The 27,129-nt window shown below is 52.7% G+C and overlaps 1 protein-coding gene across 1 annotated transcript in view; it reads left to right on the forward strand.

Annotated features, from left to right (window-relative positions):
- Window positions 1-4,424: 4,424 nt before the first annotated feature.
- NFATC2 (nuclear factor of activated T cells 2) overlaps window positions 4,425-27,129 on the forward strand; it is a gene marked incomplete at both ends in the record, with an annotated part of 77,483 nt that continues 54,778 nt past the window's right edge. Inside the window, 4 exons of the mRNA XM_084271428.1 lie at window positions 4,425-4,575; window positions 11,099-12,125; window positions 13,435-13,603; window positions 26,244-26,446. Of these exons, the coding sequence (XP_084127554.1) occupies window positions 4,425-4,575; window positions 11,099-12,125; window positions 13,435-13,603; window positions 26,244-26,446 (1,550 nt within the window). The remainder of the gene's footprint in view (window positions 4,576-11,098; window positions 12,126-13,434; window positions 13,604-26,243; window positions 26,447-27,129) is intronic.

The raw sequence follows: 27,129 nt of genomic DNA on the forward strand, positions 1-27,129 counted from the left end.
TGGGTCTCTAATAGCACTCCCCACACTCCAGACCAAGCAACTAGTCACTCACAGGCTGAGCTCATTTTAAAGAGCTTGGATTAAGTCCATGTGCAAGTTTTAGCTGCCTGTTAAATTTCTATTGCCTGCCACATCCACCGTTAGGACACTGAGATTTTTAAGACAGCACTGACTCGTATTGTCGCTGAGTTTTAGCTGCTGGATAGATGTGCAGCATTTTTAATCCACTTTACTGCTTTTTCTTTTAAAACAAGCTTAATGCAAGGGTATTGCAGGGCTTCAGACCCAGTGTAAATCATGTAACTGCATTTCTGAGGAGATCCTCTAAAACTTTCTTCAGCTTGGAGCATCATCCGATCACTCACATTAGGGACATTTGTGGTACAGGGAATACTATGGGACAGTGTGAGGAGAAGCTGGAACCAGTTAAGGATAAATCAGAACTGTGGTAAATTTAAACACCAAAAATATGTTGATTTAAAATCAACTTTATTGCACTAGAAACCGTTTCTTAGCTTTGTTTTTTTGGATTTTCTTGTCCCCCAGTACCCAGGTAGTCCAGTATTCACAGACTTTTAAAGTTTATTAAAGCAAAAGCCTGCCAAGGGAAGCACTGATCCAACTCTGTGGAAAAGGACTCCTTCCATCCTCCCGTTCCCTGAAATGGCAGCGCAGCCTATTTCCAGTTCTGCTCTGTGTAGAGCCTGCTGCAAGTATACGTGGCTGCAATTTGTGTTAATGCTGCCAAGGACAGACTTTGCTTAAGTTCTTCAAACACCTTTTTGGCTCATGAAAAGAGCTTTACTAAAAAAATAAAAAGAAAAAAAAAGAAAAAAAAAGAAAGAAGAGAAATAAAAAAAAAGAGGAAAAATAAAAAGAGGAAAAAATAAAAAGGAAAAAAAAAAGGGGGGCAGGGAAGAGGAGTCAATGGTGACTCCTGGATCTCCAATGTGGGTGCTGTGAGCCCAGGAGGGGCTGTGGCTGGGGCCAGGGACTGTGGCTGGGGCCAGGGGCTGTGGCTGTGGCTGTAGGCTGTGACTGGGACTGTGGTCTTTGACAGCAGTAACAGGAGAGAGGATCCTTGTAGACAAGACGTGTTTCTGATGTGAAAGAAGTCGAGACTCAGGGAAACCAACTCATATTTCTGGTCCTCGGGCACCATATCCCAGCCTCTCACCCCAGTCCGAATGGAAAACCAGTGCTAGGAAGGGTTTGTCACCTGGCTCGGGATTTTCCTTTGATTTGGAGTGGCTGGGTGTTTTTTTCTGAGCGTACAGAAGAGCCCACAGTCTGTTTAGAGTCTCTGGCTTGTTCCTCACCGCTCATTACTACCGGCAGACTGTGGGCAGTACTTGCCTGTTAGAGCAGCTGGAATGTGATGTGCAAGGTTTTACTCTCATCGCTGGCTCAAGGGCACGTTTTGGGTCTAAGCTCCGCCGAGCACTCAGAGGGCTCCAAAAGCTGAGCTGTCCCTTGAGCTGACGTGTGGAGCTGCCGGCACCCATCAATGGTTTCACACCCATCAATGGTTTCACACCCCTCTGAAGCCTGGGCCAGATCCCTATGTTCTGGCCTTGCACCGTTCCTGCTCGGAACACCACACTCCTCGGTTCCAGCCCACAGTGTAACCGCTACTCCTGGACGTTACTCCTATACGTCCCGCTGCAGCTGTCACACGGGACCCATGTCCTGACGTGCCCTGCGAGCTGCGGAAGGGAATCCAGCTGATGGTTTCCCTGGAGCTGCTGCTCCTTGACATCGCTCGAGTCGTCTGCTGAGCAAAGGAGCCGAATCCTGTAAGCTGAGCTAATCCCTACATTTCTCTAACACTTTTCTCATCGCCGTCCTGTCACCCCAAGCCCCGCCAGTGTCAGAATTTATGGTTACACGCATGAGTGGCGAAACTATTTCGGATGACACGGTCATCTTGGAAAGCGAAAGGTGCATTTTCCATGTGCGGAGTATTACTAATTCTAGGAGTAGCTGAGGATAAGTTTGAAACTTTGCATGCTTAATGGATTGCAGATGAGCTAGGGAATAAAGGATAAGGGACTGGGTAAAGATTCAGCAGACGTTGGGGTCGTTTCCCCATGCTCTCCTGCCAGTCACCCTTATCTTGCTCAAAAAGGCCAATGTTATTGTTCATGACTTTTCTTTGTGTGGCTAATCCAGACGATGCTATCCAATTGTGCTCCATGTGTTGTTAGCTGTGAGGATGACAGCTCCCTTTAGTGCCAAGCCAAGATCAGCAAGTGTATTTGGGTTTTCTAATGAATTTTAAACAAAAGGGCCAATGATAAAAGACTGGCACTCTGGCAAGCATCAGTTTGGAACAGATACATAAATTGGCCAATTTAATATATGTTTTTATTACACTTAAACAACTCAGAACAAGTTGAGCCCCCCCCCCCCCCCACCCCGACAGAGCAGCTGTGCTCCCCAAGGGCAGCAGCCTCTGTTCCCCATGCGTGGCCCTGAGGGTAAGGGCTCAGCCCCATCTTTAGCTTTTGGGGCCAGCCTCATCCCTGAGTGCTGGTAGCCAAGACCACTCATTGGCAGCCACATGGGCTTCCCGGTCTGTGCCCTGTGGCAGCAGAGCCCTGTCCCAGTAGTGTTGAGTTGCTGTGTTGGATGAGGTTGGCTGTAACGGTGGCCTGCAGCTCGCCTGCAGCTCACCTGCAGAGAGAGCACCGGATCCTTCTCAAAGCAGGTGTCAGCCGTGCCTGCACCCAGCAAGGAGCCGACGGGGTCATGTGGCAGCACTGGGAGGAGACGAGCACAACCTGTGACCTTCCCAGGCTGCTGGCACACGCAGGTGCGTCCTGCAGGGCTGTGTGCTGCGCGGGCCCAGCAAAGCGCGGTTCCTGTGGTTCTGGTGGCGTGTGAGGAGCAGGTTCAGGGGCTTTGGTCCAGGGAAGCTGTTGGGACACTGTGTCATTAACGAGACAAGACACTGTCCTTTCAGCCTCTGCCGAGTACAGTGTGACTGCAGGGAGGCCGCTCGCTCGCCCGGCAGCTGTGAAGATGGAATAATGGCTTTTCCCTCTCCATTTAAATCACACCCCATCGGGAAATGTATAGAGACGCTATACCAGTGGGGTTGGAGGGAATGGGGACGGGGTACAAGCCTAAATGTGGAGATCCGGGTTCATGTGCCACAAGAGAGACTTTCTGTGACCTTAGACGAGTTATTTAGGGTCGTGTTTGTCATGTAGCTAATGCTGTCGTGCCATCAGGCTTTGCAAATGAAAACAAGCTGAAGTAAACACCAAAATTCTTCTCTAATCATCTTGGTCCCTCCATTTTTTGCCTCCCTTCCCTGCCTACAGACCGAGAGCATTTTTCAAACTCACAGACCTGGTGACAGCCATCATCATTCTAATAACGGGGACCCTATAGAGAGGTAAGCGAGGGAGCAGCCTCTTCTGACCACAGGTGCTCTCAATACATAAATTTAGCATCTCCTGTTACCACAAGTGAAGCCACTGTTGGTTGTAGCAGCTGAAGGAGGGGTAGAAGGCTGTTGGGAGGCAATGATTAGCACCCTGCCAAGGTGCTGATGTGGTGGAGGTGGTTGAGTGTACCTGGGGGGCTGGAAGCATTGGCAGTGTGAGAGACTGTTTCATGAAACACTGTCTGTGAGCAAGGCAGGAGATGCAGAGGCCTTGCACATGGCAGATGCGATGGTGCTCTGGGTCTCCAGTTAAGAGAGCTTGGCCTGCAATCGCACTGGGAGATGCTCCCAGAAAGTGCCTGCTGCAGTCTGCATGGAGAGGTGAGACCACATGGCAGGGACCGGCGAAGCCCGGAGGAGGCTGAGGCAGCACCTGGGCTGCCTGGAGCAGCTGGGGCCCCTGAAGCCCTCATCAGGGGAGGCAGTGGCTGCATGTGAGACCGTGAGAGGCGCTCAGCCCGCGTAGGGGCCAGGGGCTTTATCCCTGAGCGCGGCCAGGAGCTCCGTCCTCAAGCGGATTCATCTCCCCTTCCCCCGTCGTCCCCCCTTCCCGGGCCGCTCGCCCGCCGCCGCCTCGCAAACATCGCCTCGTGGCCGGTGCGGGCCGGGCCGGGCTCCTCCTCCCCGGGGGCGGCCCCGCGGCAGGTGGCGGCTCGGGAGCAGGAAGCTGCCACCGCTCGTCGCGCTGGTTGCCCCGTGTGCCGCCGCCGGGGCTCGCCCGCCCGCACCCCCGTACCCTGCCGTCGGGGGCAGCCACGCCGGCCTCGGCGACCCCCGGGAGACCTTTTTGCTCGTTTCCTCCCTTCTCCCTCATCGTTCTTCTCCGCCTCCGGCTCGCACCTGGAAGGATACCTACGGGTTTCGCGGCGGTCACCGCGCTCCAGGCTGCTTTGGGCAGCCGGCCGGCTCTGGGACAGCCTCCCCCCCGCTCCCCTCTCTCCCCGCCGCTGCCAAGCGGGCGCTGGCCGCGATGAGCGCCGCAGCCCAGCCCCCGGAGCCCGACCCGCAGGAGGGGGGCCCCGGGCATGGCCCCGGGCCCGGCCCGGCCCGGGAGGGCAGCCCGCAGGAGGAGTTTGACTTCTCCATCCTCTTCGACTACGACTACCTGAGGCCGATTGAAGGTTGGTGAGGAGCCGCAGCAGCAGCCGACGGCCGGCCCCGACGGGGCCGCCTCGGCCGGACCGAGCGGCTGCCGGGGGCCTGGCCGGGCGCTGCCCGCGCCCTCCGCCGGCCCCTCGGCGGGCGGCGCAGCCCTGGGGTGCAGCCGGGCCCCCGCCCTGCCCCGGGGCCGGCCCTGCGCCGGGTCTACGGCCGGGCATGTGTCTCGGCCCGGGTGTCGTGGCCGGCGTGGCGGCGGATGCCGGGCTTGGCGGACTGAGCTCGGGGCCGCCCCGGCGAGCGGCCGCGGTCACAGGCGGCAAGAGGCGCGATGCTAACCGGGGCGGGAAGCGCGGTGGGGCCATGCCGGTACCAGCAAGTACGCACGGGAATCGGGGCTTCACTTCAAGGGCCGAGGGAAGAGCCCGGCCGGATTGCGTGGGGTCGGTCTCCTCGGGACCCTCATCCCCGCGATGGTAGCGGGGGGTGTGGGACCTCCGGCAGCCGGTTGGTACCGGGAGGGGTCTGCCTGGCCGTCTTGGGGCCAAACGCCTCGTCTGAAGTGAGGTTAAAACAAAAACGCGGCCGCCTGTTGTACTACTCGGAGTTTATGCGAGTCTGGGATGCTCCAGGTGCTGCGACAGGCGATCCGAGGGGCCGGTGACACCAAAGATCCACGCTCCCTGTCCCACGGAAGGCAGATCTGTGGCAGCCAGACAGAGCAAAAAAGGGCCGGGACCCGGGGGAAGGAATTGCGAGGATGTTGTTTCTAGGAGATGTGTGTGTTGGTGCAGAGAGAGGTGGCAATTCCTCAGGGTGTTTGAAGGAGGAGATGCTGTGTTCCAGGGGGATGGTGTGGGAGGAGGAGGAGACCTGTTAGGCCCTAATCACGGTATTGCTAGCCAAATAGAGGGTTAGGATTGGGTTTTATTGTCTGTTTACTTTGCCAAATATACAGATGTGTGCCAGCATCAAAGCTGAGAGAAGGTGGTTAGTGTCATCAGATGTACAAAGCCAAGTTTTCCTTCCAGGTTTAATGTAGCTCAAACCATGCTAAGGTAAATCCACTCTGGGGAGAGGTCAGTGACTTCCAAGGAAAGATGCTGAGTCTTGGTGGTAGCTTCAGCCGCTGCTGCTGCTGCTTTTCAGAGTGCTGCTGCAGAGCCCTGAGTGGGAAGTTCCGCCGAAAATAATAGTACGTAGGTGGGGGGTAGAAAGTTTAATCTTCAAACCACATAAATGCAGAGCAGTGTGTGCTTGTAGTAGAAGTAACTTCCTCCTTGAGCCTGCTTTCTCCATATTTGAATGAGTGGAAACCATAATTAGTAGTAATTTTGTTTGTTCCAAAGATGGAAGTCATTAGCATAAAAAAAAAAATCACAACCATATATCCTAGCATTGTAATCTGGAGAACATTCTCCCTGGCTCGGAGAAGGCACCAGCCAGAGTCTGTAAGCAATCCAGTGTACATCCGTGACCTTTAATGTACCAAAGATTAAAGCGTGTTTACATGAGAACAGAAAACATTCAGATTTTGAGGAGGGGCTGTATCCACACCCCGCCAGTAAATGATGCTCAGTGTGATTCTGGCCTCATCCGAACTGTGGTTGGGAGAACGTGTCCCTCTGAGTGGAGGGTTCAAGATGGACCCAAAGCCACTGGAGGAGTGTCTGTGGGTCAGCGCCTTGGGCTGGCTCCTGCCTTCAGTGCTGCTTGTGAGAGGCACTGGGTTCCTCAGCGCCTGCCCTGCTCTACCTGCTGTTCACGGCAAAGCACTATAATAAATCATAGAATCACAGAATATCCCGAGTTGGACAGGACCAATAAGGAACATCGAGTCCAACTCCTGGCTCCACGCAGGGACAGCCAAGTCAGAGCATGTGCATTGCTCAGAAGCTTCTTGCTGAGAGTGATCTTTTTAGTATTTTTTTTTTAGGGAAAAAAATGTGTATCAGGGACTCAGAGAAGGGATTAGGATCAAATTTTCTGATAATTTTTTAAAAGGTTGGGATTTGGCCGTATCCACTTAAGCTCATGTTTTAAAAGTAGGAGCTGTATCCCAACTTGTTGCTATGGGAGTGCTAGAAATATCCTTAGAGAAAGTGTCTGGCACTCAGTGGTGATTATGTGTGCCTGAGACAGCAGCGGCAGGGACTGCTGTACCCGGGGGAAAGGGTAAACAGAAACCCCATGGTTAGTATTAATACTGGCTGTTCCTCTCAGCCAGCTCTTTCCGGCACAAAGTGCCATTTTCCACATGCTTTTCTGTCTCCCTCACTCTCCAGGCTGTAATTAGCTATCTCCTCCTCCTATCTTGGATCCCAGGGACCACGCTGGCCCAAGCCGTTGCTGTCTCCCTGTCCCAGTGGTCTCTGTACACGTAAGGGAGAGGCTTCAAAAGATGACAGCTCGGCTTTTGAAAAGCTCCAGCCCAGCCCCTTCAAATTGCAACAGGCAAATTAATTAAAATAACCCTGTCCTCTCAGGCAACTAAGGATGTCCACCTTGGTCCTGGGAGCGGCCATGAGGCCAAACCCAACCTCTTGGCCTGCCCTCATCCTGCGCCTGCCGTGGGATGCGCTCACAGAGTGGCCTCTTGCTCCTGCATTTCACGCTAATTGTCAGGGTCACGTTGGGCTGACCGGAGGGGTTTGAAGTTCCTGCCTTGTTTTGGGACCGGTGGGGGGTAGTCCCTGGCAAAGCTGTGTGCATGCACCAGTGTGTCCCGTCCTGGTGGCTTGGGAAGTGTCTGGAGCCCAGCAGTGTGGGTTTTCCTTCCTGCCGTGCAGAGGTGTTGGGAAGGAGGTTTCTGAATCCAGGGTTTGTCCTTTGAAACTGCGAACTGTGGCTCTCAGAGCCAGTCTGCACCTTGGGCAGCCCTGTCTGCACCAGTGTCGTACTTCATCTTGGTGTGGGGAGAGCAGAGGTGGTCTTGAGGGGAGTGGGGGTGGGAGCTGGCAGTTTGGGGGATCCCTGGGGGGCTCAAGGGTGGGACTTTCCTGTCCACGAGCCTTAATGACATGGTGCGGGGGCTGCTCACTGACAGTGAGGCTGAGAGGTGCCAGCATTGCCTGGATGTGAAGCTCGCTTGACTTTAATGTGCTTCTGAAGGAGAGGGGTCTTCTGGTACCAAGTCAGGGGATGATTTGGTGGTGAAACCTCAGGCTGGAAGGTGCCTGAGGGAAGCAGGGGTTGTGGGTGCTCACACCATGTGTGTCAGAGAGGCTGTGCTGATGCTGCTGTGCTGTGTGCCAGTGTGTCCATCAGAAGAGCTGTGGAGAGGACAGGACTGTGCAGGACAGGGTGTTTTAGCCGGGTGTGCAGGGATGGGTGAACCCTTGGAGGTGGCACAGCGTTGGGTGCAAAGCTGGACCTTGGGACACCCGCGCAAGGGCTTCAAATCTGCTTCTGCTCTTGAAAAATGCCTTTGCTGAGCTGGTCTGTCACATTGTTGCTTTCTTGCCAGGAGGAGTCCAGCTGGGGGGCATCAGGCTGCTCCCTGCCCTCTCCGGAGCACAGGGTATGCTGCCCTCAGCTCCTGCCATGACAGCGGAGCTCCCCGGGCTCACCCTGGCAGCTCGACAAGAGGGTGTTGCCGGGCTGTGTGCCTGGAGCCATTCCCACACCCTGGCCATCTCCACCTTCACTCCACGGATGCGGAGAGGAAGCAGTAGGGCAGCAGGCTCTCCACATCCCACGCCCTGGCCCCTCTGGAGGGCAGGGGCTTGACACTGGTTACAAACCCAGACTCCGACAGTGCTCGCCTGGTGCAACCATCCCGTTGGGATGCTGGGTCCAGTCTGTGCCTTGCCGGGGTGACTCCAGCCCTCGGCCCTCCTTAGTCTGGGAGTGGGGGTGCCAGTCCCCTCCTCCTGAAGCAAAAAGCAGAAATTCTCCAGATCTCTTTGGAAAAGCTGTTTATTCCCAGAGAGCAGCACTCGCTGCTTCACCCAGCTGTCCCTTTTCCCTCCCCCGGTGAGGTCAGAACCTTGCTGTGTAGCATCACCGGCGTCTCCTTGGCAACAGACCGTGACATCACCGGCGTGGGTAGTAGCAGCCAGGACAGTGATTTCATTGTACCTCCAAAGCTGTGCAGGGCCTGGAGACCTCCCGAGCCGAGCCATGGGACCTGAAAAGGCTGTGCCGATGAGTCAGGCCCACAGCCTCTCCCTGCCTGTGATGCAGCCCCAGCCGCTGGGCATCCCTGCCCAGCATGCTTCCCAGATGAGCTGAGGTGTTTGTGTCTGCAGCCTGGCCCGCGTTCCTGTGCTGCTGCAGTGATACCTTGCTGCATGGGGGGAAGCTAAATCTTTTCACCCTGCACAGGGTGTTGCTGACTGGGCACAGGGTGCAGGCAGTGAGCACTGGGTGAGCAGCATGGCTGCTGCCTGCGGGTCAGGGCATGGCACAGCTTGTTGCTCTGTGCGGGCTTGGCCATCAGTGACCGGGACACAGATGCTCTTGGGGGTGGGTGCCGAGGATGAAAGTGCTCATTGAAATGTGGTGTTTCGGGGAAAGCAAAGAAGGTTTAGATTGTCTGAAGCATGGCTTTTCCTTGCTGTGATGCTGTTCTGTGGCTGCTTGTCGCTGCACAGATCCTGCCTGGTGTGCTGGCATCCAGCCCTGCTCGGTTGGGTGCTCTTGCTCCTCAATTTGAATGGGAGCGATTCTTCTGAAAGCGTCGGGAGCGAAGCTTGGTGTGGCTGCTGGGGGTGCTGTGCTGCTCTGTGGGGTCCGAAGGAGTCACCACTTTTATTCAGGGTGAATCCTGGTGTCAGGATCTAGCCTTGATGCATCCGAGGCTGAGTGATGGGAATGACATGCTAATCCTGCAAATGCCAGAGCGCCAAGGTCAGCGATGCTAACAGTATGCTCAGCTCTGAATCCAATTACTTGCTGCTGTTTCCCTGGCCCTGGAGCAGTGTGCACTAGGATTCAAAGCCAGAGTGACCCTGTGGAGATGTATGAGCTGGGCAATCCCAGTCATCTCCCATCCAGTCACATTCTGTGCATGGGTTGGTCTGGTTGCTCTCGGGGTTTCCCGCTGCACATGAAGTCTCTGCAGTTCCTGCCCCGTTCTGTCTTCTCGTGGAGTTTTCTGCCGTCTGTGCGAAGTGCTGGGTGCAAGGAGTGGTGGTCAGACATCAGCAGAGGGCTTTGCTTGTGCACCCAGAAGCGTCTGAAGCTGAAAAGGAGCGGAAACACCCCCCCAAATGAAATCACAGCCGCGCCGCTTGCTGGAGTTTCACAGTGACCTGTCACTGCATCTTCCGATAGCAGAGTCAGGTCCTGCTGCCCTTGCGTACCGTGTTGTTTGCTCGTGGGAAACACTGCCTCGTGCAGAGCGGTCAGAGAAAGTGCCGGAACCGTTAACTGAAAATGTAAATGAGCCCCTCTCACCAGTGATACTGCCTGGTCTGCTCAGAGCTGAGCAGGAATGGTCTTGGCTGTGGAGCTGGTCTGGGTGTTTCCTGCTGGGAACTTTGACAACACTTGTGAATCCCGAGAGCACATTTCGTGCCTTCATGCAGCAGCCAGTGTTGCCCCATTGCACCCAGGCTGGGGAGTGGCAGGCTCTGTCCTGGGGATACCAGTGTGGCTCAGCTCTCTGGGCAGCACCCACTGGCATTCGGCAGCTGTGGGTGCTGGGGTGAGGTCAGAACTGGGCTGGGTGATGCTGCTGGAGTGCGGCGGCAGTGCGTGGAAGCATCCCTGTGCTCTGCAGCCTGGCAGTTTGTGAGAGTCTGAGAACAGAGGGGTTTGTGCCCATGGCGAGGGCTGTGCTGCATGCTTACCTGTTAGTGTCTGTCAGGGGCCCTCTCCGGCCAGAATGTTCCGTGAGCAGAAATCAGGAAGCAATTGCTGGTAACCCGGGGCTGCAGCCTTCCCGATTGTCTGGTGCTTTGGCGTGGGAAACCTGTTGCCTGTCTTGGCATGACAAGGAGCCGAACAAACCAAGCAGAACGGACCCTTTGGTGCGAGAGCTGGAGCTCAGCCTTGGCTTGGCGAAGCCTGTTCTGGCTGAGCTTCGCTGTGTGAGGAGAGGGCTCCCTCCCCTCACCCAAAGCTGTTCCTCAGCCTCTCGGTTGTGCCATGCCCTGTTCAGAAGCAGTTCTGTGACGCAATGGCCTCGGGCCTGCTCCCAGCCAAGATGTGGCCAAAGCCACCCTGTCCCATTGATGCCAGGGGCTGTACCTGGCTGGCAGCGTAGGAAGGGCTGCAGCGGCATGGCACAGCCTGCGTGTCAGCAGCCCTTCAAGGTGGCCCCTCGAGCTCAGGGTCAGGTAGCGGGAGCCCGGCCGGACGGTGCAGGGGTGTTTGAGGTGCTTCTGCCCATGTTCTCTCTGCTCTGGGCACTGAGCATCCCTGGCTGTTGATCCCGTACTTCTCACGAGCGTTAACTGCAGTTAAGAGTAACTAAATGAGTATTTACCTAATAGCAGATCACAACCAGTTTATAAATATGCATTTTTTTTTTTTAAAATCCATGATTGCTCAGCTTCTGTAATAGTATCTATAGCCTTAAAGAGACCCTTCTTTTTCCAGAAGAACCGACTCCACATAAAACCAACAGCCCACCCTCTGGAGTTACATACGCTCATGATGACTTGGACTATGGCCTCAAGCCATGCCCCCTGCCTTTTTCTAGCCTTTCTGCAGATCCCATGGGCAGATATGGACAGCCAGATAGCATAGGGACAGCACCTACACACCCTGCCAACGCTGCAGGGGCCTCTGCTCCGAGCCCTAGGATCGAAATTACTCCATATCATGAACTGATTCATTCAGGGGGTCCCTTCCGCAGCAGAGACACAGATGTTCTTTTGGTAGAACATCAGTCAAACTCAGCTACCGCTAGCCCGAGGGTTACCCTGCCTGTCCCCGGCTTTGAGGGCTACAGAGAACCACTGTGTCTGAGCCCAGCTAGTAGCGGCTCCTCTGCAAGTTTCATTTCAGAGACAAATGTATCTCCTTGCACATCACCATGTGTTTCACCAAATAATGGTCCTAGTGATGACCTTTGTCCGCAGTTTCAAAACATCCATACTCATTATTCTCCTAGAACCTCTCCAATAATGTCACCACGAACAAGCATCACGGAGGAACCCTGCTTGGGACGACATTCACCATCACCCTGTCCCAACTCAAGGTCTTCGTCACCAGGTGCAAAACGGAGGTACTCTTGCACTGAGCTCTACAGTACTCAGCTGCCTTCCACTTCTCCACGGCAGTCAAGGACCCCCTCTCCACAACCCTCTCCTCGCCTCCCCTTGAGAGAAGACAACTCGGCAGTTACTTACACGCAGTTGCCCAGCGCTTCTCTTTCCATGGATGCTATGAACAGCCTTCCCACGGATCCTCCTTGTGGTGTTCCCACGAAAATTTGGAAAACCAGCCCCGATCCTTCATCAATGCCTTCCCACAAAAACAGCATTCCGTGTCACGTCTTTCAGACTGTTGACTTCCATGGGCCCTGTGAGCAGGATGACCGGAGAAACTCAGCCCCGGAGTCGATTCTGTTGGTACCTCCATCCTGGACAAAGCAGCTGGTGCCTGCAATACCCATCTGCAGGTAGGTAACGCTTCTTGTCTCTGCGTGTGTTCTTGTGGTGTGATGCCCTGTCATGCATGATGATTCCTAGGGTGTGTCTCTTTGGGCAGATCCTGCTGCAGACCAGAGCCAAGTGCTCTGAGACAGCAACGGGTTGATGGGAGCCCAATCTATTGTGGTTCTGAGACATGACAAGATCTGTGATGGGAATAAGTGTCATTAAAATGGCTTAGTGACACAGCAAGTGGCCAATTCAGTTTTCCAAATTATTTGTGTAAAAAGCAGACTGCAGACACCCCGACAATGGCTGGATGCTCTTGCTTGGTCCAGCAGCCTCTCAGGACAATGGTTTGGTTGCCATTTGGAATTTGGGGAACATCTCACAAATTCCCATCAAGGATGAAAATTACTTAAAAGTATTTCCTGATTCGTGCTGCTCCGGGTCAGACCGAGCATTCAGCCAGCCCCAGGCCACAGGTTAATCTGGTAGCTGTTGCTTACCCCAAATCTCATCTCCCATGCCCGGCCTGACACTGGGTCTGTATCTGCAGCGTGTTGGCCAGGATGGAGGTGCCAGGCCAGGGACTCCCTGTCAGCCCTGCTGTCCCCTCGCAGCAAGGATGTCCCCATGCTGACATTGTCCCGTGCTGCTCCCCACCTGCTCTAGGCAGGATGTGATGGTCCCAGTTAGATCAGTCCCAGCAGCACCTCATGCCAAATCCAGCACAAGCTGCACAGTTAATTAATTAATATTGTGCTATAAACTCTTGTGACTGTGATAACAGGAAAACTAGTCTCAGGTAAGGACATTGAGCATTTGATTTGCTGGATGATTTATTTTTCTAGATGCTTTATTTTGATATTTATGGGAATCAGAACCGCTTATTTATGCGACTGGTAAATAATGGCAAATGGGGTTAACGTTTCACAAGGTTCTGGGATCACAGCTTAGGGCACAGCAGCAGTGAGATAAGGGGGGGTTGTTAAAATATAATGGCTACAGGTATTTCTACTTAAGAAATGCTTCTTAAATGGAAATATTTCTATTTAAGAAATAGGATATTAATTATTAGATATTAATATAATAGATATTTCTGTTAAAGAAATGGAAATATTCATCCTCTTCTGCAAGGAGGGGGCCCACAGAAGTTCCTGTGTTGGTCCTGAAGCTCAGCAGAGTTTGGGGTCAGATGTGAGCGGGATGACATGTGTTCCCATTGGAATCAGTGCAGACTCCTCAGTGCTTCGGGTGGAGCAGTCGGGTGGGCGCAGGGGGCCCTGGGGAGTGAGCAATGTGGACTCTCAGACGATGTGGTCTCTCTCTGCCCAGTTTGCCCGTGCAGTCGCTGCCGCCCCTCGAGTGGCCACTGTCCAGCCAGTCCGGCTCCTACGAGCTGCGGATCGAGGTGCAGCCGAAGCCCCACCACCGGGCACACTACGAGACGGAGGGAAGCCGAGGGGCTGTCAAGGCACCAACCGGAGGTCATCCCGTTGTCCAGGTAAGGGACTGAAGGACGGCTCTGTGGAGCAATGGTGTGAGGGGAGTCCATCTTGGGGGCTGGCCCTGGATGAGGAGGGGCTGGCGGATCTGTGTGAGCGTGAAGATGCACATAAGGGTCTGAAGCCGAGCATGGTGGAGGCTTCAGTTGACCCAGTTGGTCTGGGTCAGCTTAGGCATGGTGTTTCCCACCGTTTCTGGGCTGTGTGCTGACCTGTGGCTCAGGCTGCCTGGAGTTCCAGCCGAGCCCACTGCATCGGCTGCACAGCAGCAGGCGGATGGTGTTCGGCCCGCAGTACCGCATCCCTCCATGGCGGTGAGCGCTCTCTGGGAGACGTGCTGCCACGGAGCATGTCCATGTTTCTGGCCGTACCCAGCCTCGGCTCCTCTCCAGCTGGAGCAGCCAGACTAACACCACTCCTGCACATTTGCTGCTCTTCAGAGAAAGGCGAGGAACCTTCATTAACCTCTACGGGACTTGGTCTAGGAAGGTGGGGGTGTTCAGCTGTAGTTTCCCCAGAGTTAATTAGAAATATCTTCCTCATATTTGCTTTTTCCTTAGCAAATGTGATAAGGAGACAGCAGCATGAGATCGTTGCATGGCAGTGGGATGATTTAAAGAGAGAATCTTGGCCTCTACAGAGGTGTAGATGTGGAGGGGATGTTGTTTGTCAGCTTTGTAACTGTATAGGCAAAGGGTTGAGTGAGTTTAGGCAGGAGCATCCTTGTGATTTGGGCTGATGTTGCTGCAGAAACAACTTTTTCTCTTTTGAGGTGTCATTTCTGTTTCTCCAGAGAGCCCAGCGCTGGCTTTATGATGGAGGTAACCCAGCTGGGAGGTGGGTGAGCTGCACCCTTACTCCGTTAAAGGGGAGAGAAGTCCGGCTCCTCCCAGTCTCATCCAGTGCCAGTGGGGAAGGAAAGCCAGGCTCTCAGTTGGGGAGGCAAAGCTGGGGTGCATCCTTGTGTGTCCCCATCCAGCACTGGCTTGGCTGGATGAGCCAGGAAGATGCTGAAGCTTGTGCTTAGCTTTCAGCCTGAGTCAGATACTGCGAGTTTCGTGGAATTGCTGGTGCCTAACTCCAAACACATGTCAGGGATTCCCCTGCGGGCTCAGCCCCTTTGAAAATCAAGCTGAAAATTGCTCAGTCAGTGAATCTGTTTACTTTGCTTGGGCCATACCCAGTACAGACTGGGAATTTGAGCACAGGAGAGTAATCAATAGCAATCACAGCTGACATGCCTTCAGATACAGGCAGTCCTTTTAGTTTATGCATCTGACAAGGCTCCTCACCTTGTTTGAGGCTACATGGATGTACGAGCTGAAGGCAATCAGCATTTGCTCTTCTCCCACCGTGCTCATGAGTACAGGATCACTCACCTTCCCAGATACCCCCATCAGCAGGATGTTTATTGCACCAGAGGAATTTCTCCTGACATGGAGAAACACAAGCGCTTTGTTTCCTTCCCTCAATCAGTATCAATCAGGGGGGGATTGATATTTTCTGTTGGAGACAGGAACTGATATTCCTAGTTCTATCATAATTTGCCATCAAGCTGAAGGGTCTCAAGCTGGAGACACAAAGATCTGGGCTGGTTCCCTGCAGATGTGCTCTGCACAGCTGTGCCTGCACGTGGGGAAAACACAGGCAGTTTCTGTATGGTTTATTCCAAACCTGGAAGCATTCGTGGGGTTTGTGTTCCCTTCATCCTAACGAGGTTCACATGAGAGCACTGCACCTGTATGGTTTATGACACCCAAAGCTCTGGAAGGCTAGTAAACCCCAAAGCTTTCATGTCAGAACTTACTTGGCTTCAAGGGTTTTTTTTTTTTCCTCCTCCTTATTTCCCCTCAGCGAGTTTTAACTTTCCTGTTCATGTCAGATGCAAACAGCTCAGACACAGGGAAGAGGGGACGGGAGAGGTTCTGAGAAGGCAGGTGCTGTGCTGAGTTCAAGGCAGTCAGCTGCAAGGAAGTTAAAGTGCTGTCGGCGGGAATGGCAGGGCCAGGGTCTCCTGCAGGCTGTGGATGTGGTGCTGGGCACCCTCAGCACCCCTCCAGTGCCATGCTTGCCCTGAGTGGGGAAGCCCCCAGAGCGGTGGGCTTTATATACTGAGGCCATGTCCCACGTGTGCCCCACGTGTTGTACAGCCACTTTGGATATACTGCCTTTCCACTATTTTGATTGCCTTTTTTTCAGGCAATTTCTCAAAGAAATCTGATGGGTTTTTTTTAAAAAATCCCATTAAATTAACCATCCACTTGACTCATTATCCAGCTGACCTTCTGGAGCAAGGGATGCTGGCCAGTCTTTGCAGCTTGGCCTTGGCCTGCAGTGTTTAGTTTTTGAAGACAGCGTTTTGCATGCAAGTTTCTTCTTTTGGGCACTCTGAAGCTACAGACCAGCAGATCTCATATCCTCCAGGCCTTATCTTGTGGTTTATCTTTCTGATGCTGCTTCCTCTTCTTCACGTGTCTCGCCCCGAGAACTTGTGCGCAAGACTCTGCACCAGTTCTGCGCTCCCAGTGTGGCAGGAGGGGAGGGAGCCTGGTTAATCAGAACCTCTGGCGTGCTGGGCATTTCCTCTGTGTGCCTGGGGAGAGAGAGAACCCCTGTGTGCCAGTTATGTTCACACCATCTTGCTTCAGAGACCATCTGGAGTCACAGGGAGAAGCCTGGACTCCCAGCTTACATGTTCTGAGTCACTCTTGGGAGGAAACTACAGCTTGCTCTTAACTATTGAGAAGCTTGGGCTTCGATTTTGGGGATGTAAGTTGAGCAGCAGTGTGAGTAATTCCCTGGGTGTCCAGTTGCTGAGAGCAGTGAGGAAGTCCCTCGTAGCAAGGATAAGGCTGAAGGCTGCGTGCACTTTGCTGGTTTCCAGGTGCCCCCGGATGCAGAGAACACAGAGGAGGGGCAAGAATGGGTGGTTTCCAACTCTTCTTCACCAAGGTTGAGGGATGGCTACCTGGTTGTACCCAACTGCTCCAGTCAGGGCTCTCAAGATGTCCATTGGGAAAGACAGCCACTGCTGCTGCACACAGCTGAGGACAGGATGGGGACGGGGGTAGCAACCCGCACACAAACTTTGCACGGTCCAAGCTTGCCTTGGGGGGGAAACTCCATCATTGGATGCTCTAAGGGAGGCATCTGCCAGGAAGGACGTGGATACGTTTGAATTCTGGGGACAGGAGAGCTGAAGTAGATGATTCCCTGAGATCTCCCCCAGCATTATCTTCAAGGCTCTTTCCCGGAGCTCCCACCTCTTAAAGCAAAGTACAATTTTGGGGGTGTTGGCTTGCCTGCTACCCTGTTGTCCATGGGAAACAGGGTGTGTGGTAGCACTTGGCACTGCAAGATGCTGGCAGAGGTGTCTTTCACCTGCTGCCCACAGGAAGAGGTGGTGATAAGAACCTCTCTGCTTCGGGGAGAGACACGCGTTCCATTTGCAGCAAAGTTTCCCCTGCCTTCCCCTTTCCTTCGCTGTTTAAGGCAGTGATGGGAAGGGAAGGCCACCTCAGGAGCAGAGTTGTGTCTGGATGAGCTTCATCCGATGCTCAAGCAGAGTCTGTGGTCCCTTGAAAGACATAACAATAGTGGTTTTGAGGTATCATTCAGCTTGGGGGTTCTGGTTTTGTCCCACTGATGCTTTTTCAAGATGGCAATGGTATTTCATGTGGCTGTGAGTTTTTGGGGAGCTCTAAGCAGGACTCTTGTCCTTCCCTCAAGGGACTGGGAAGGGAAAGGAGAGGCTTTTGGTTGATTCACCTGCATGTTTGTCTGTCTGTGCTTGGGGTAGCTGCTGCATACTCCTTTCATTAGAAGTGGTTCCCTTCACCTGTGTTCCAGCCCAAAGGAATAAATGGGGCCAGCCCATTTCTCACCATCTTCTGTCCCTTGGGGTCCCTGGAGAGGCTGCTGTGAGACAAATGGGTGATTTGCCGCTGTGTTCACCTCTGAGAAGTGGGAGCAGTGACACAGGAGGTGTGATTCTGCCACAGCCAGTGCAGAGCCTGAGGCATGCTGTCTGCGTGACGGTCTCTCGATGAGAACTCAGCTGAGTTTTGGGGTCCAGCAGTAACAGGCTTTTTTCATCCTCTCATGAAAAAGACAGGCTTTTTTCATCTTCTTGTTTCTCTTTGTACTTCTATTTTTTTTGGACTCACCTCACTGTAAAGAGCCTTGCAGAAGCTGGTGTTTTCCATGGCAATTTGCAGACACATCCTCAGAGGAGCGTGCCCAGCTCTGGCATTTGGGGCTCTCTTATGGCCGGCTCAGCCAGCCCTTCCCCTGCCATCTCACTTCTCTAACTTGCGTTGACACAAGGCTCAGCTGCTGGATGAAAACCAGCCCATCAGCAGTCAGTAACTTGTTGGGCACCTCATTTGTTTCTCTTGCTTGTAACGCATTCCTTGTTAATTCAGTTTTCCATCATCAGACCTCCTCTTCCCCTGCTTGTGTTGGACAAGCCAGTCCTTCCTGCAGCCGGAGGTGTTGGATGCTCAGGCAGACAGGCACCGAGCTGGCTGAGCCTGTGGCTGGGGTGAGCATCGCCCCAACCTGTGTAGAGAGGGGTTCCAGAGGCTGGGGAGGGGCTGAGCTGAGTAACAGGGCTGGGAGGGAGGAGGAGCTATCTCCTCCAAGTTGGAGCATCAGGGACGACTCCTTCCCCATCTGCCCTGCAGCAGGACTGAGACTTTGGTCCCTGCCTGCTGCTCCTCCAAAAGTTGCCAGGGAGATCCACAGGGTCCCAACCCATCGCAGCCCATGTGCACATCCACGCTGCCGCTCCCCTCCTCGCTTCCTCTCTTAGCACAGGAAAGCTGCAGGGAGAGGGGCTTCCCTCTGACACAGCCCACCCAACCTTCCCCTGGGTTTAACTCCTCAGCCCCGGGTGACTTCCACTGCCCATTCTGTTTCCATTAAGAGGAAGAGCTGTTGATGGAGCTCACAGGAGCTGCTTCACAATAACCAAGGTGTGTTCCACTCTCCTGTATTTGGATTTTGCCACGTGTGTTTTCTTGTGGTTTCTAAGTCAAAGGGGACATTGTTTCTAGCTCAGGCTTCCCGTGGGGCCCCAACTTTTCACTCTGTGTGACTTTCAACATTCAGCTAATTCCTTTGTGCACAAGTGAAACCAGAACCTTCAGTGGAAACCCAAAACCAGATCACTGCTTGATTCACACCCTCGCGAGCAGGTCAGGGCTGGGGGTGCCCTCCTGCTGAAACCCCAGCCAGACATTCACTGGTGGGGGGACAACATGGGGGGACCTGACTCTGGCCTTTTCTGCCCATTGTCCCCACACCCCCACGCAGCAAAGGGAAGTGTGAGGCCCAGGATGAAGCCTGGCATGTTCACACTTCAGTGGGTGCTGGGCTTGTGCTGTGCCCCGTCTATGTGCCGTTGTTGCTTCCCCCTCGCGTGGGGTTTCAGCACCTTTGGCTCTCACAGGGATTTCTGTGCCCCACTCGAGGACAGCGTGGGGTGGGTTGGCAGCACCTCCCACTCCAGATTTACCTGTGGGACTAGCCTTGTGCAATTCCAGTGGTTGTAGGTGCCTCTTGAGCTTTGGGCTGCTGGGTTGCAGGTGTATTTCCCGTGGTTACACGTGCTGCTGCAGGGATGGACGCGTGGATCTGAACAATGCCTATCTTGGGTATGTCTGGGTTGTTCCCTTCAAAACTAATAAGGGTAGGTCAGCCAGAACCCCCCTCCCCCAGCACTGGCAGCCATGGTGCCATGCCTTGATATCTACCTATGCTCGGTGAGGAAGCGAAGTCACTGGGAAAATCAAAGGTCATGTTGGAAAACAGGAATGAGCCTGAAATTTGCTTTTGTTTAGGTGAGACAGGACTGAAAAACTGGGAGTACCAAAGGGGTTGGCTAAAAAGCCAAGAGGAGCTCCCCTGCCTGCTTACTCTGAGGAGACATTGAGTTGAGCAGAACCCTGTGACAAGGTCCAGCTCTCGCTCAATGTCAGCTCTGAGCGAAGTCGCTACATGATCCGGTGTCAGGATGAGGTCTTCGTCATCACTGCTGACAGCTGCTGACATGCCACTCTCCCCAAGACAATCTGGTGGGGTTTGCTGTCTTGGTAGGAGTTTTTTTGAGGGAAGACACCCTAAAACATCCTTGGAATTGGTGCAGTCAAGGGGTATTGATGAGGAGAGTTAACAATTGAATTCTGGAGGCTGGGTTGCTCCTGTGGGGCAGGGGTGGAGAGGCACATCGGGCACGCCGTGCTGAGCACGGGCTTCTCAGACAAGCACATCTTCTTCCCATCCACTGTGCAGTGTCTGAAAACACTTGCTGGCGTGGAAAACAGCCTCGGGGCTGATGAAGAGCCTGGGCAGGGGAACAGCATGTGGAGCCAAAAGCCTTGAGACAAGAAGAGTGTAAGTCCACAGCCTCTCACTGTTTGGAGAGGAAGGTGGGCGTTGGGCGAGCCAGGGCTCTGTCCTCAGGCAGCCGGTGCTGCAACCGCTGCTGGCGAGCCTTCCAGGGCTCCCTTATCTTCTTGTGTACAGCAGGAAAAGGGAAGCAGTAAGAGGAAGCGATTTCTCACGCGGCTTTGTATTCGCTTCTAATTACATGCCGCCAGTCGAGCTGTTTTCCCACTTTTCGCTGCCGGCCGGGCACGGTCCAGCTGAATCACCCCAGCGCTGCGCTCAGAGCTGACCACACACATGCACAGCGGGGTCGGGGAAGCCAGAGTGACTTCCATGGGGAGATAGCGAGTAATCAGCAGCGGTTAATGAACTAACTAAGCCTCATGTTACAGCGAGCAGAGCCGACTGGGCGCATGGGATGCTTTCAAGCAACTAAAATCGCCACAACTAGTGAATTCATTCCCTGATTTTATACTTTCCTTCTGGCAGTAGCTTGCATTGTCTAGACAGCAATCAGCTTTAAAGATGCAGCTTTATACCTCCCGGGGGAGAGACCTAAATTCCTGACAAGCAGAGCTCTGTTGGGATGAATGGGAAACAAATTATTCCCTTCTACTCTCAAAGGCAATACGGATCACTGTAGAGTATTGCACAGGGCAGCAGTCTCACTGTTCAAAGGTGCCTGGGAGATCTGCAGATGCTCCCGCTTTTGTCTTGCAAAGCCAATCACTGTTTGCATCCAGACTCCCAGATGTGCGATACCCAAGCTGGAAATCTCCAAGAAAATGTGGCCCTGGAACCTGTCAGTTAGGAAAGCCAAGGCAGAAGCTTGCCATGCTGCTGGAAACCAAGGTGTGTGGCTGGTGGGCGGTGTTCCTGCCCATTCGTGCCATTTGCAGAGTGAGGTTGGTCACCCTGCAGCGAGGGAGAGTGTGGGGGGATGGGGACCTTGGGTTTCTCATGGTGCTTTGGCTGCTCATTCAGTGAGGCTTCACTGCTGGTCCCTGGTGGGACCCGGCAAATCACAGCCTTGGCTTCCTCATTTAGGAATCAAGAAGTTATCATATCTCCTCTGAATCCTCTTGCTGATAGTGTAATTCTGTAGAGCATATAACAATATTTAAACTCAAGTATAACATGTCCAAGATTCAAGGTCTGGGTTCCAGGCTCTGTCCATGAGTGTGCTGTCTCTATAGGAGACACCTACAGAAGCTTTAAGGAATTCCTGTTTTTCCTGCCTCTGCTGTCAATTTATTGCTCAATTACTAGGCAGCATGCGTAGCTCAGCAGTGTCACAGGCTTCTCTCTGCGGAGAGGTTTGCTGTTCCTGCAGCACAGCAGAGGTGAACCCGTGGTTGTGAACCCCACAGCGAGATGTGAGCCATGCAGATGCCGGGTTCGGTGTGTCTGAACACTGGAGTGGGGTGGGGGCTGACCCAGATCTGAATTTCACCCTCCCGTGCTCAGTACTTATGTTATTGGAGCTGAGGACTCAGTTTGTAGGCAGACCTGGGTGTTGAAATGGGAGAAGCCCAAAGCGGTGTTGCATATGCTGAACTTGTGGTCTCGAGGGCTGTGGCTCAGAGGAGGTACATTGAGGCAGGTAGCCGGGCTGCTGCCAACACGCAGCACTCCAGGCACAGCTCTCACACGCAGACTCACTCATGTGCCTTCCTGAAAATGGCACTTAAAATACTCCCCCTTCCCAGATCTGACTGGGATCACTCCGCGGATGGAGTGCAGAATGAATGAATTTTATTTATGCAGATGTGGGCTGGCGATTTTAATCGTGCCACACATTTCCATTTTGTTTAGAAACCAAATCATAGCAGCAAACCAAACAAGAAAAGTCTCCTTGTTTGCAGAATGATGTTATTTGTTTATCTGCCGAAGTGCTTTGCATTTCCTCAGGTCACAGACCAGCCCATGTCTGGCCAGGTTAATAATATAAGGGTTATGCAAAAGCAAAGTTTAAGAAAAATCTTTTAACTGAAAGAAATAGGATCTTAAAATCCCAAAATAGAGTATGGAAAGGTACACATCATGTCTGGCTTCTCTTTCCCCTTGTGGCAAATGTGACTCAAAGCAGTTGGGTTTTTTCCAGCTTGATCTGTATACAGTTTGGGGGAGTTTTATTGTGAATAGGTCACCTTATAATGCACAAAAATATTTCCTTCCAGAGTTCTGTGTTCATAAATCTTTCTCGATTCTCACCCTTCTGAAACTGCAACCCCGGTGATTTAATTTGCTTCGCGGAAAGAGGAGTGAGCACAGGAACACCTTGGTGTGGGGCTGTCCTGGTCCCCATGTGCTGTGGGGCACCATGCTGCAGGGCTGGCTGCCGGTCCCCTGCCTGGGAGCAGAGCAGGAGAACGGGGCTGAGCGGCTGAGGCTGTCGCGTGACTTCGTCGATGCCAAGGGAGGGGAAAAATGAATGTCAGAGTTATTCTTTAGAAAAGGTTTTCAGCCATCACTTGTCTGTAGGGTTCTTTAAGGGTGACTTTTGCTCTCTCCTTGCTCTGCTGAAGAAGAGATCAGCGTTAGGGTTAGATGCTGAAGCAGCTGTCATGCGCTGGAGGTGAGTGTTCCGGGAGGGCAGTGCTGTGCCGGAATGTGGTCTTGAGACAGACATGAATCTGCTGAGTGCACTGCTTTGTTCCAGCTCTCAAGGAATTTCACTGTACACAAATGCAGCATGAAATCCGCACTTGCTTCTGCCCCTGCGAGGTGGGGTTAGCATCACGGCTCCCTGACGGGTAGCCAGCGCGGATGTGTAGCCGGGGCTGTGGGGTGACTTGGTGTAAAACCCCAAGTTGAAGGCTCACAGAGCGTTTCTGTGGGCTGTCCGTCTTCACTGTTTGTTCCTAAGTCATCCTGATGTGTTCTTAGCAAGTGAAATGTAGATGGGAAAGCCTTGGCTAGAGACCTCTATTACCCATTAAAAATGTAATTCATTAATTCAGGATAAGGACCAGCTCTTTTAAAGAGGGATACCCGACTCTTCCATATATTTTTCTCATTGTATTTGCATTTTCTAATGCTATTTTGGATTTTACAGTGATGTCAAACCAAAACATTGCCATAGTGTCATAAATTACTAAACAGTTATGTTCCTTTTGTCCACTGATCAAGCAGTTGACTTAAAATCCTGTGTGGGACCAGGTGACCTTCTGCTACATGTTTGTATGCCCCTCGCCCAGAGATGGCACAGGCGCTGCTATACAAAGCAGTCAGTTCGTGCCTCTGTGAGTGCAGACATGTGCATACAGACACACATACTGTTAGAAGGCCACGCATAGCTTTACCATGGGAGCCCCTTCCATCCATGTGCAGAAAAACCACTTCAGATTACCTCTGGAGGTGACCAGTGTTGATGCGCTCTGTCCGTGTCCAGTTCCGTTACAGTGGCTGTTGGTTGGGCTGGCTGGGGCAGACAGTCTTTCGTGATGCATCCCCTGCTCTCCTCCATTCCAGCCTCCTACCCGGAGCTCTGGGGTTCTGTTCTGCCTGGCCTGAGGGCAATGTGAAGGTGGCTTTGCTCTTGCCGCAGCAACTGCTCCGGTCCAAAGGATCCTCTAGTCACCTTAGCTGGATCCACAAAGGATTTCTCTGTCAGGCATGACAATAAACATGCTCAGTGCTTACCAACTACTGTGCTCGCTCTCCCCTTGTGATGGCAAGATGGCTTTTGGTCGTACAATACTCGCTCGCCTTTGAAGGCCAGGAGATCTTGGCCTTTGGAAGGGCCGTGCTGAGGAGGAGTTCCAGCATGACTCCCAGAGGACCTGGGCTTAACAGGCCTCTGTGCATAAGCAGGGGCCGATTCCTACGTTTGTGCCTGTTCCCAGTAGATCTGTCATTTTGACCTCTGTTGTCTTTAATCTCCTACACACTCCATCCATTTCTAATTCTGCCTGTGGCTGCCTCCCTACTTATCACGTTCTTGGCAAGGCTGCTCCTCTAGTACCAGCCCTTGTGCCTGGAGTCTGGCTCCATCCTCCTCCCCCTTGCTCCCAGAGCCAACTGGCATGCTCGCACAAAGCCTCGTCCCCTGTTTTCCTGCCTCATGGTCTCCCAAGGCGCTCACATGAGTGAGCTGCCGTAGGTGTCTGAGCTGTGGCTGGGCTGGATTCTCCACTTCTGTCTTCCTGAGCCCTCCTCAAGGCCTGCTGACTTCAATGGAGCTATTCATGCAAGGGGAGGCCGTGGATCCGGGCCCTTGGGTTGTAAGGTCCCTGGGGCATAGACCCCAGCTTTGTATGCCTTGCAAATATGTGCTGGGTGAGTAATGATAGCTCAGAAGAGTGAGTGTCGCTTTACATTTGCCATGCTGAAGGAAAGTTGCCAGGACCGCATTGATGCTGCATGTGGTCCCTTTCCAGGGGGGAATTAATCCTTCTAGGCAAAGATACCTCCCGCTGACTGGTGAAAAGAAAAAAGAGGGAAAAAAATGGTTTGGCCATGAATACCATTAGCTTAATCTTCCTTTTCTCTGATCTCCCAGTACTATTTGCTTTGTATGGCTTCATCAAGGTTTTGTGTGTGGACGGAGTAATTGGAAACAAATTTAGCATGTCTCAGACCATAAAGTTCCCTTTCAGCTCAATCACTGGCTGTGTGGTAGATAAATGTCTGGTTCTCATTTTTGGCTATGTGAGAAATTTAGAATGGTTTGATTTGTAATTTTGAATGTTAATAGAGGAGAAATTTTCTCGTCTTCTGGCCTATGGAGGTATTCTGGCCTTTGTGTGGGGAATGCTGTTTATAAGAAGGTTTATTTAGTGTGGACCAGTCTGTTTATGTCCTGAACCCTACAGCCCCCACTGTGTGAGGTCAGCCAAGGTGGCCTGGTGCCACTGCGCAGGCACTGGACACGCGTGCCATCCCTGAGCACACAGGTAGCACTCGCGTGGAAGGCAAGAGGAAGGTCTGATGCTCAGCCACCAACCAGGGAGGGTGAGGTTCAGAGGGCCCTGGGTTGGTGAACCAACGCTGTCCCACATACGTGATTTCAGGAGAACAGCAACATATCTCCTCTTAAGGCTCTTAAAGAATTCTGCAGGCAGGGAGAGCTGTAGGGTAGAGATGTAGATATGAAAGGGGAACATTGTCCCCAGGGGAAAGAGGTGGATGGGCAGAAAATGCAGCGCTGTGGGTTTTTAAGAAGTTGGTGCTGGTGTTTGGGGCTGGATTTGGGAAGTTTGGGAAGAGGTGTTGATAACTGGGTAGAAAATGAGAGGGCAAAGAGAAGAGCAGAGCTTTGGAGATGAAGGCAGGCAGGCTATGCCTGGTATGAGGGAGATGGGGAAGCTGGAGAGATGGGATGCTCAGGGCGACGAGCAAAGTGAGAGGTGGGAAGGACAGTCCTTCCAGCTGGGAATGGGTGTGAGCTGGGGCAAGACTGCACGTGCCAAGGCCAGAGAAAGGGATGTGGCAGGGATTTCTGAAATGTTTTTTACATCCTTTAACATTTCGGTTCTCATTGCCACCAACGCATTCGCTAGACACTTCCTGTTTAGGGGGGAAAACCCCTTATTTTTGTAAGTCATCTTACCAAGTGCTGGGCTGGACAGAAACTGGGCTTTGCAAGTCGGATGGCACATAGGGACTGATTTAAAGTCTATGCCAGTGAGCATCTTCCATTGGCTTTGGAGAGGTCTGGAGAAGGTGCACGTGGAGAGAACCACGTACACACCCCACACGTAAACACAAGCACCAGACTTTGTCTTGCCCTTCCCATGTTCCTTGTGCGTGGGGAGCCTGAAGTGCTGCCCAAGGCTGCAGGTGTGGGGAGGCAGCTCCACTTCGCAGCTTCATCCACCCCACGGAGAAAAGCCCCTTGACCTTCATCTCAGATTCAGTCACTGCAAATGAAACACACGTACTCAGAAATGTACCTTTCGAGGGGAGATCAGTCTGGTTTGGGGACAGCTACCAGATTCCTGGTAACGGAGAGCTTGTCTGCAACGTTCTCTTTTTTTTTTTTGTTTTCTTCTGGATAGAATTGGTGTTATAACTGTAGCTGTATGTTACAGCTGTTCCATTAGCTCCCTTCCCTATGTATCGGGGACTCCAGCAAATACTCTAAAGAGGATGTCTGGCTCTGAGAGTGGGGAAGAGTCTGTACTACGCATATCTTCATATCTCTCTGTCTCCAAATCTGAATCATGCCTGTAGATCTGTTTGGTTTCCTGACATGAAGGCATTGCAGGCCCTGTGTGTGATAACAGATTTTTAATGTCTTGTCAGCTTCATGGTTACATGGAGAACAAACCCTTGGGGCTTCAGATCTTCATTGGGACAGCAGACGAACGGATACTCAAACCTCACGCTTTCTATCAAGTCCATCGCATCACAGGAAAAACCGTCACCACCACCAGCTATGAAAAAATCATTGGCAACACCAAAGTTTTAGAGATCCCACTGGAACCCAAAAACAACATGAAAGCAACGTAAGTGTGTTTCTTTTTATTAGTCAAGTGATTAAATTGGCAGGTGAAGTTCTTTCTGCTGTGCAAGGGAGTCAGTTAAATGAGTAATGATGTCTGCGCTGGAGGGACTCCCCTCTCGAGAGCATTGGAGTGATAGGTGAGCATAAGGCCTGAGCAGCAGTTACGAGCAGTTAAAGACATTTAAAGAGTCACCCCTTACCAGCTGACCATGCCAGCATTCCTGCTGTCTGCCCCAGTTGCACAGTGACTACAGTGTAGCCATCTGACCTCCTCAAAGTCTGAATGGCTTTGGAGGGCACTAAGAAACACGAGCCTCCAGCCTCTGGTCCGTATGGTGCAGCGATGCAGCACAGGGGAAGGAGCAGTAGGCAGTGGGGAATCAGCGTATGGTTCATTTTACATCATTTAATGGAACAGAAAACATCTCTCCTGGACTCCGCCAAGTGCTCTGGCCATGAAATCGCACTCTCGTGTTGCACTAGGTTAACAGAAAAGCAAGCACAGGCACATCTTTTCTGTATTACTCCTTCCAGTTTTATGGAGGCAGAGGGATGAAGTGGGCACCAGTCTGAAACTTCAGGCTTGAATGTCTGCCAGGCAGCATGAGAGTGATTGCTCTGTGGAGGGAAGAGCTGTATCTCCATCCTTCAGAGGACACGGACGAAATTGGCAGAGCAGCTATG

The sequence above is a fragment of the Gallinula chloropus genome (assembly GCF_964237585.1).
Source record: "Gallinula chloropus genome assembly, chromosome: 16".
NCBI classification, from domain to species: Eukaryota; Metazoa; Chordata; class Aves; order Gruiformes; family Rallidae; genus Gallinula; species Gallinula chloropus.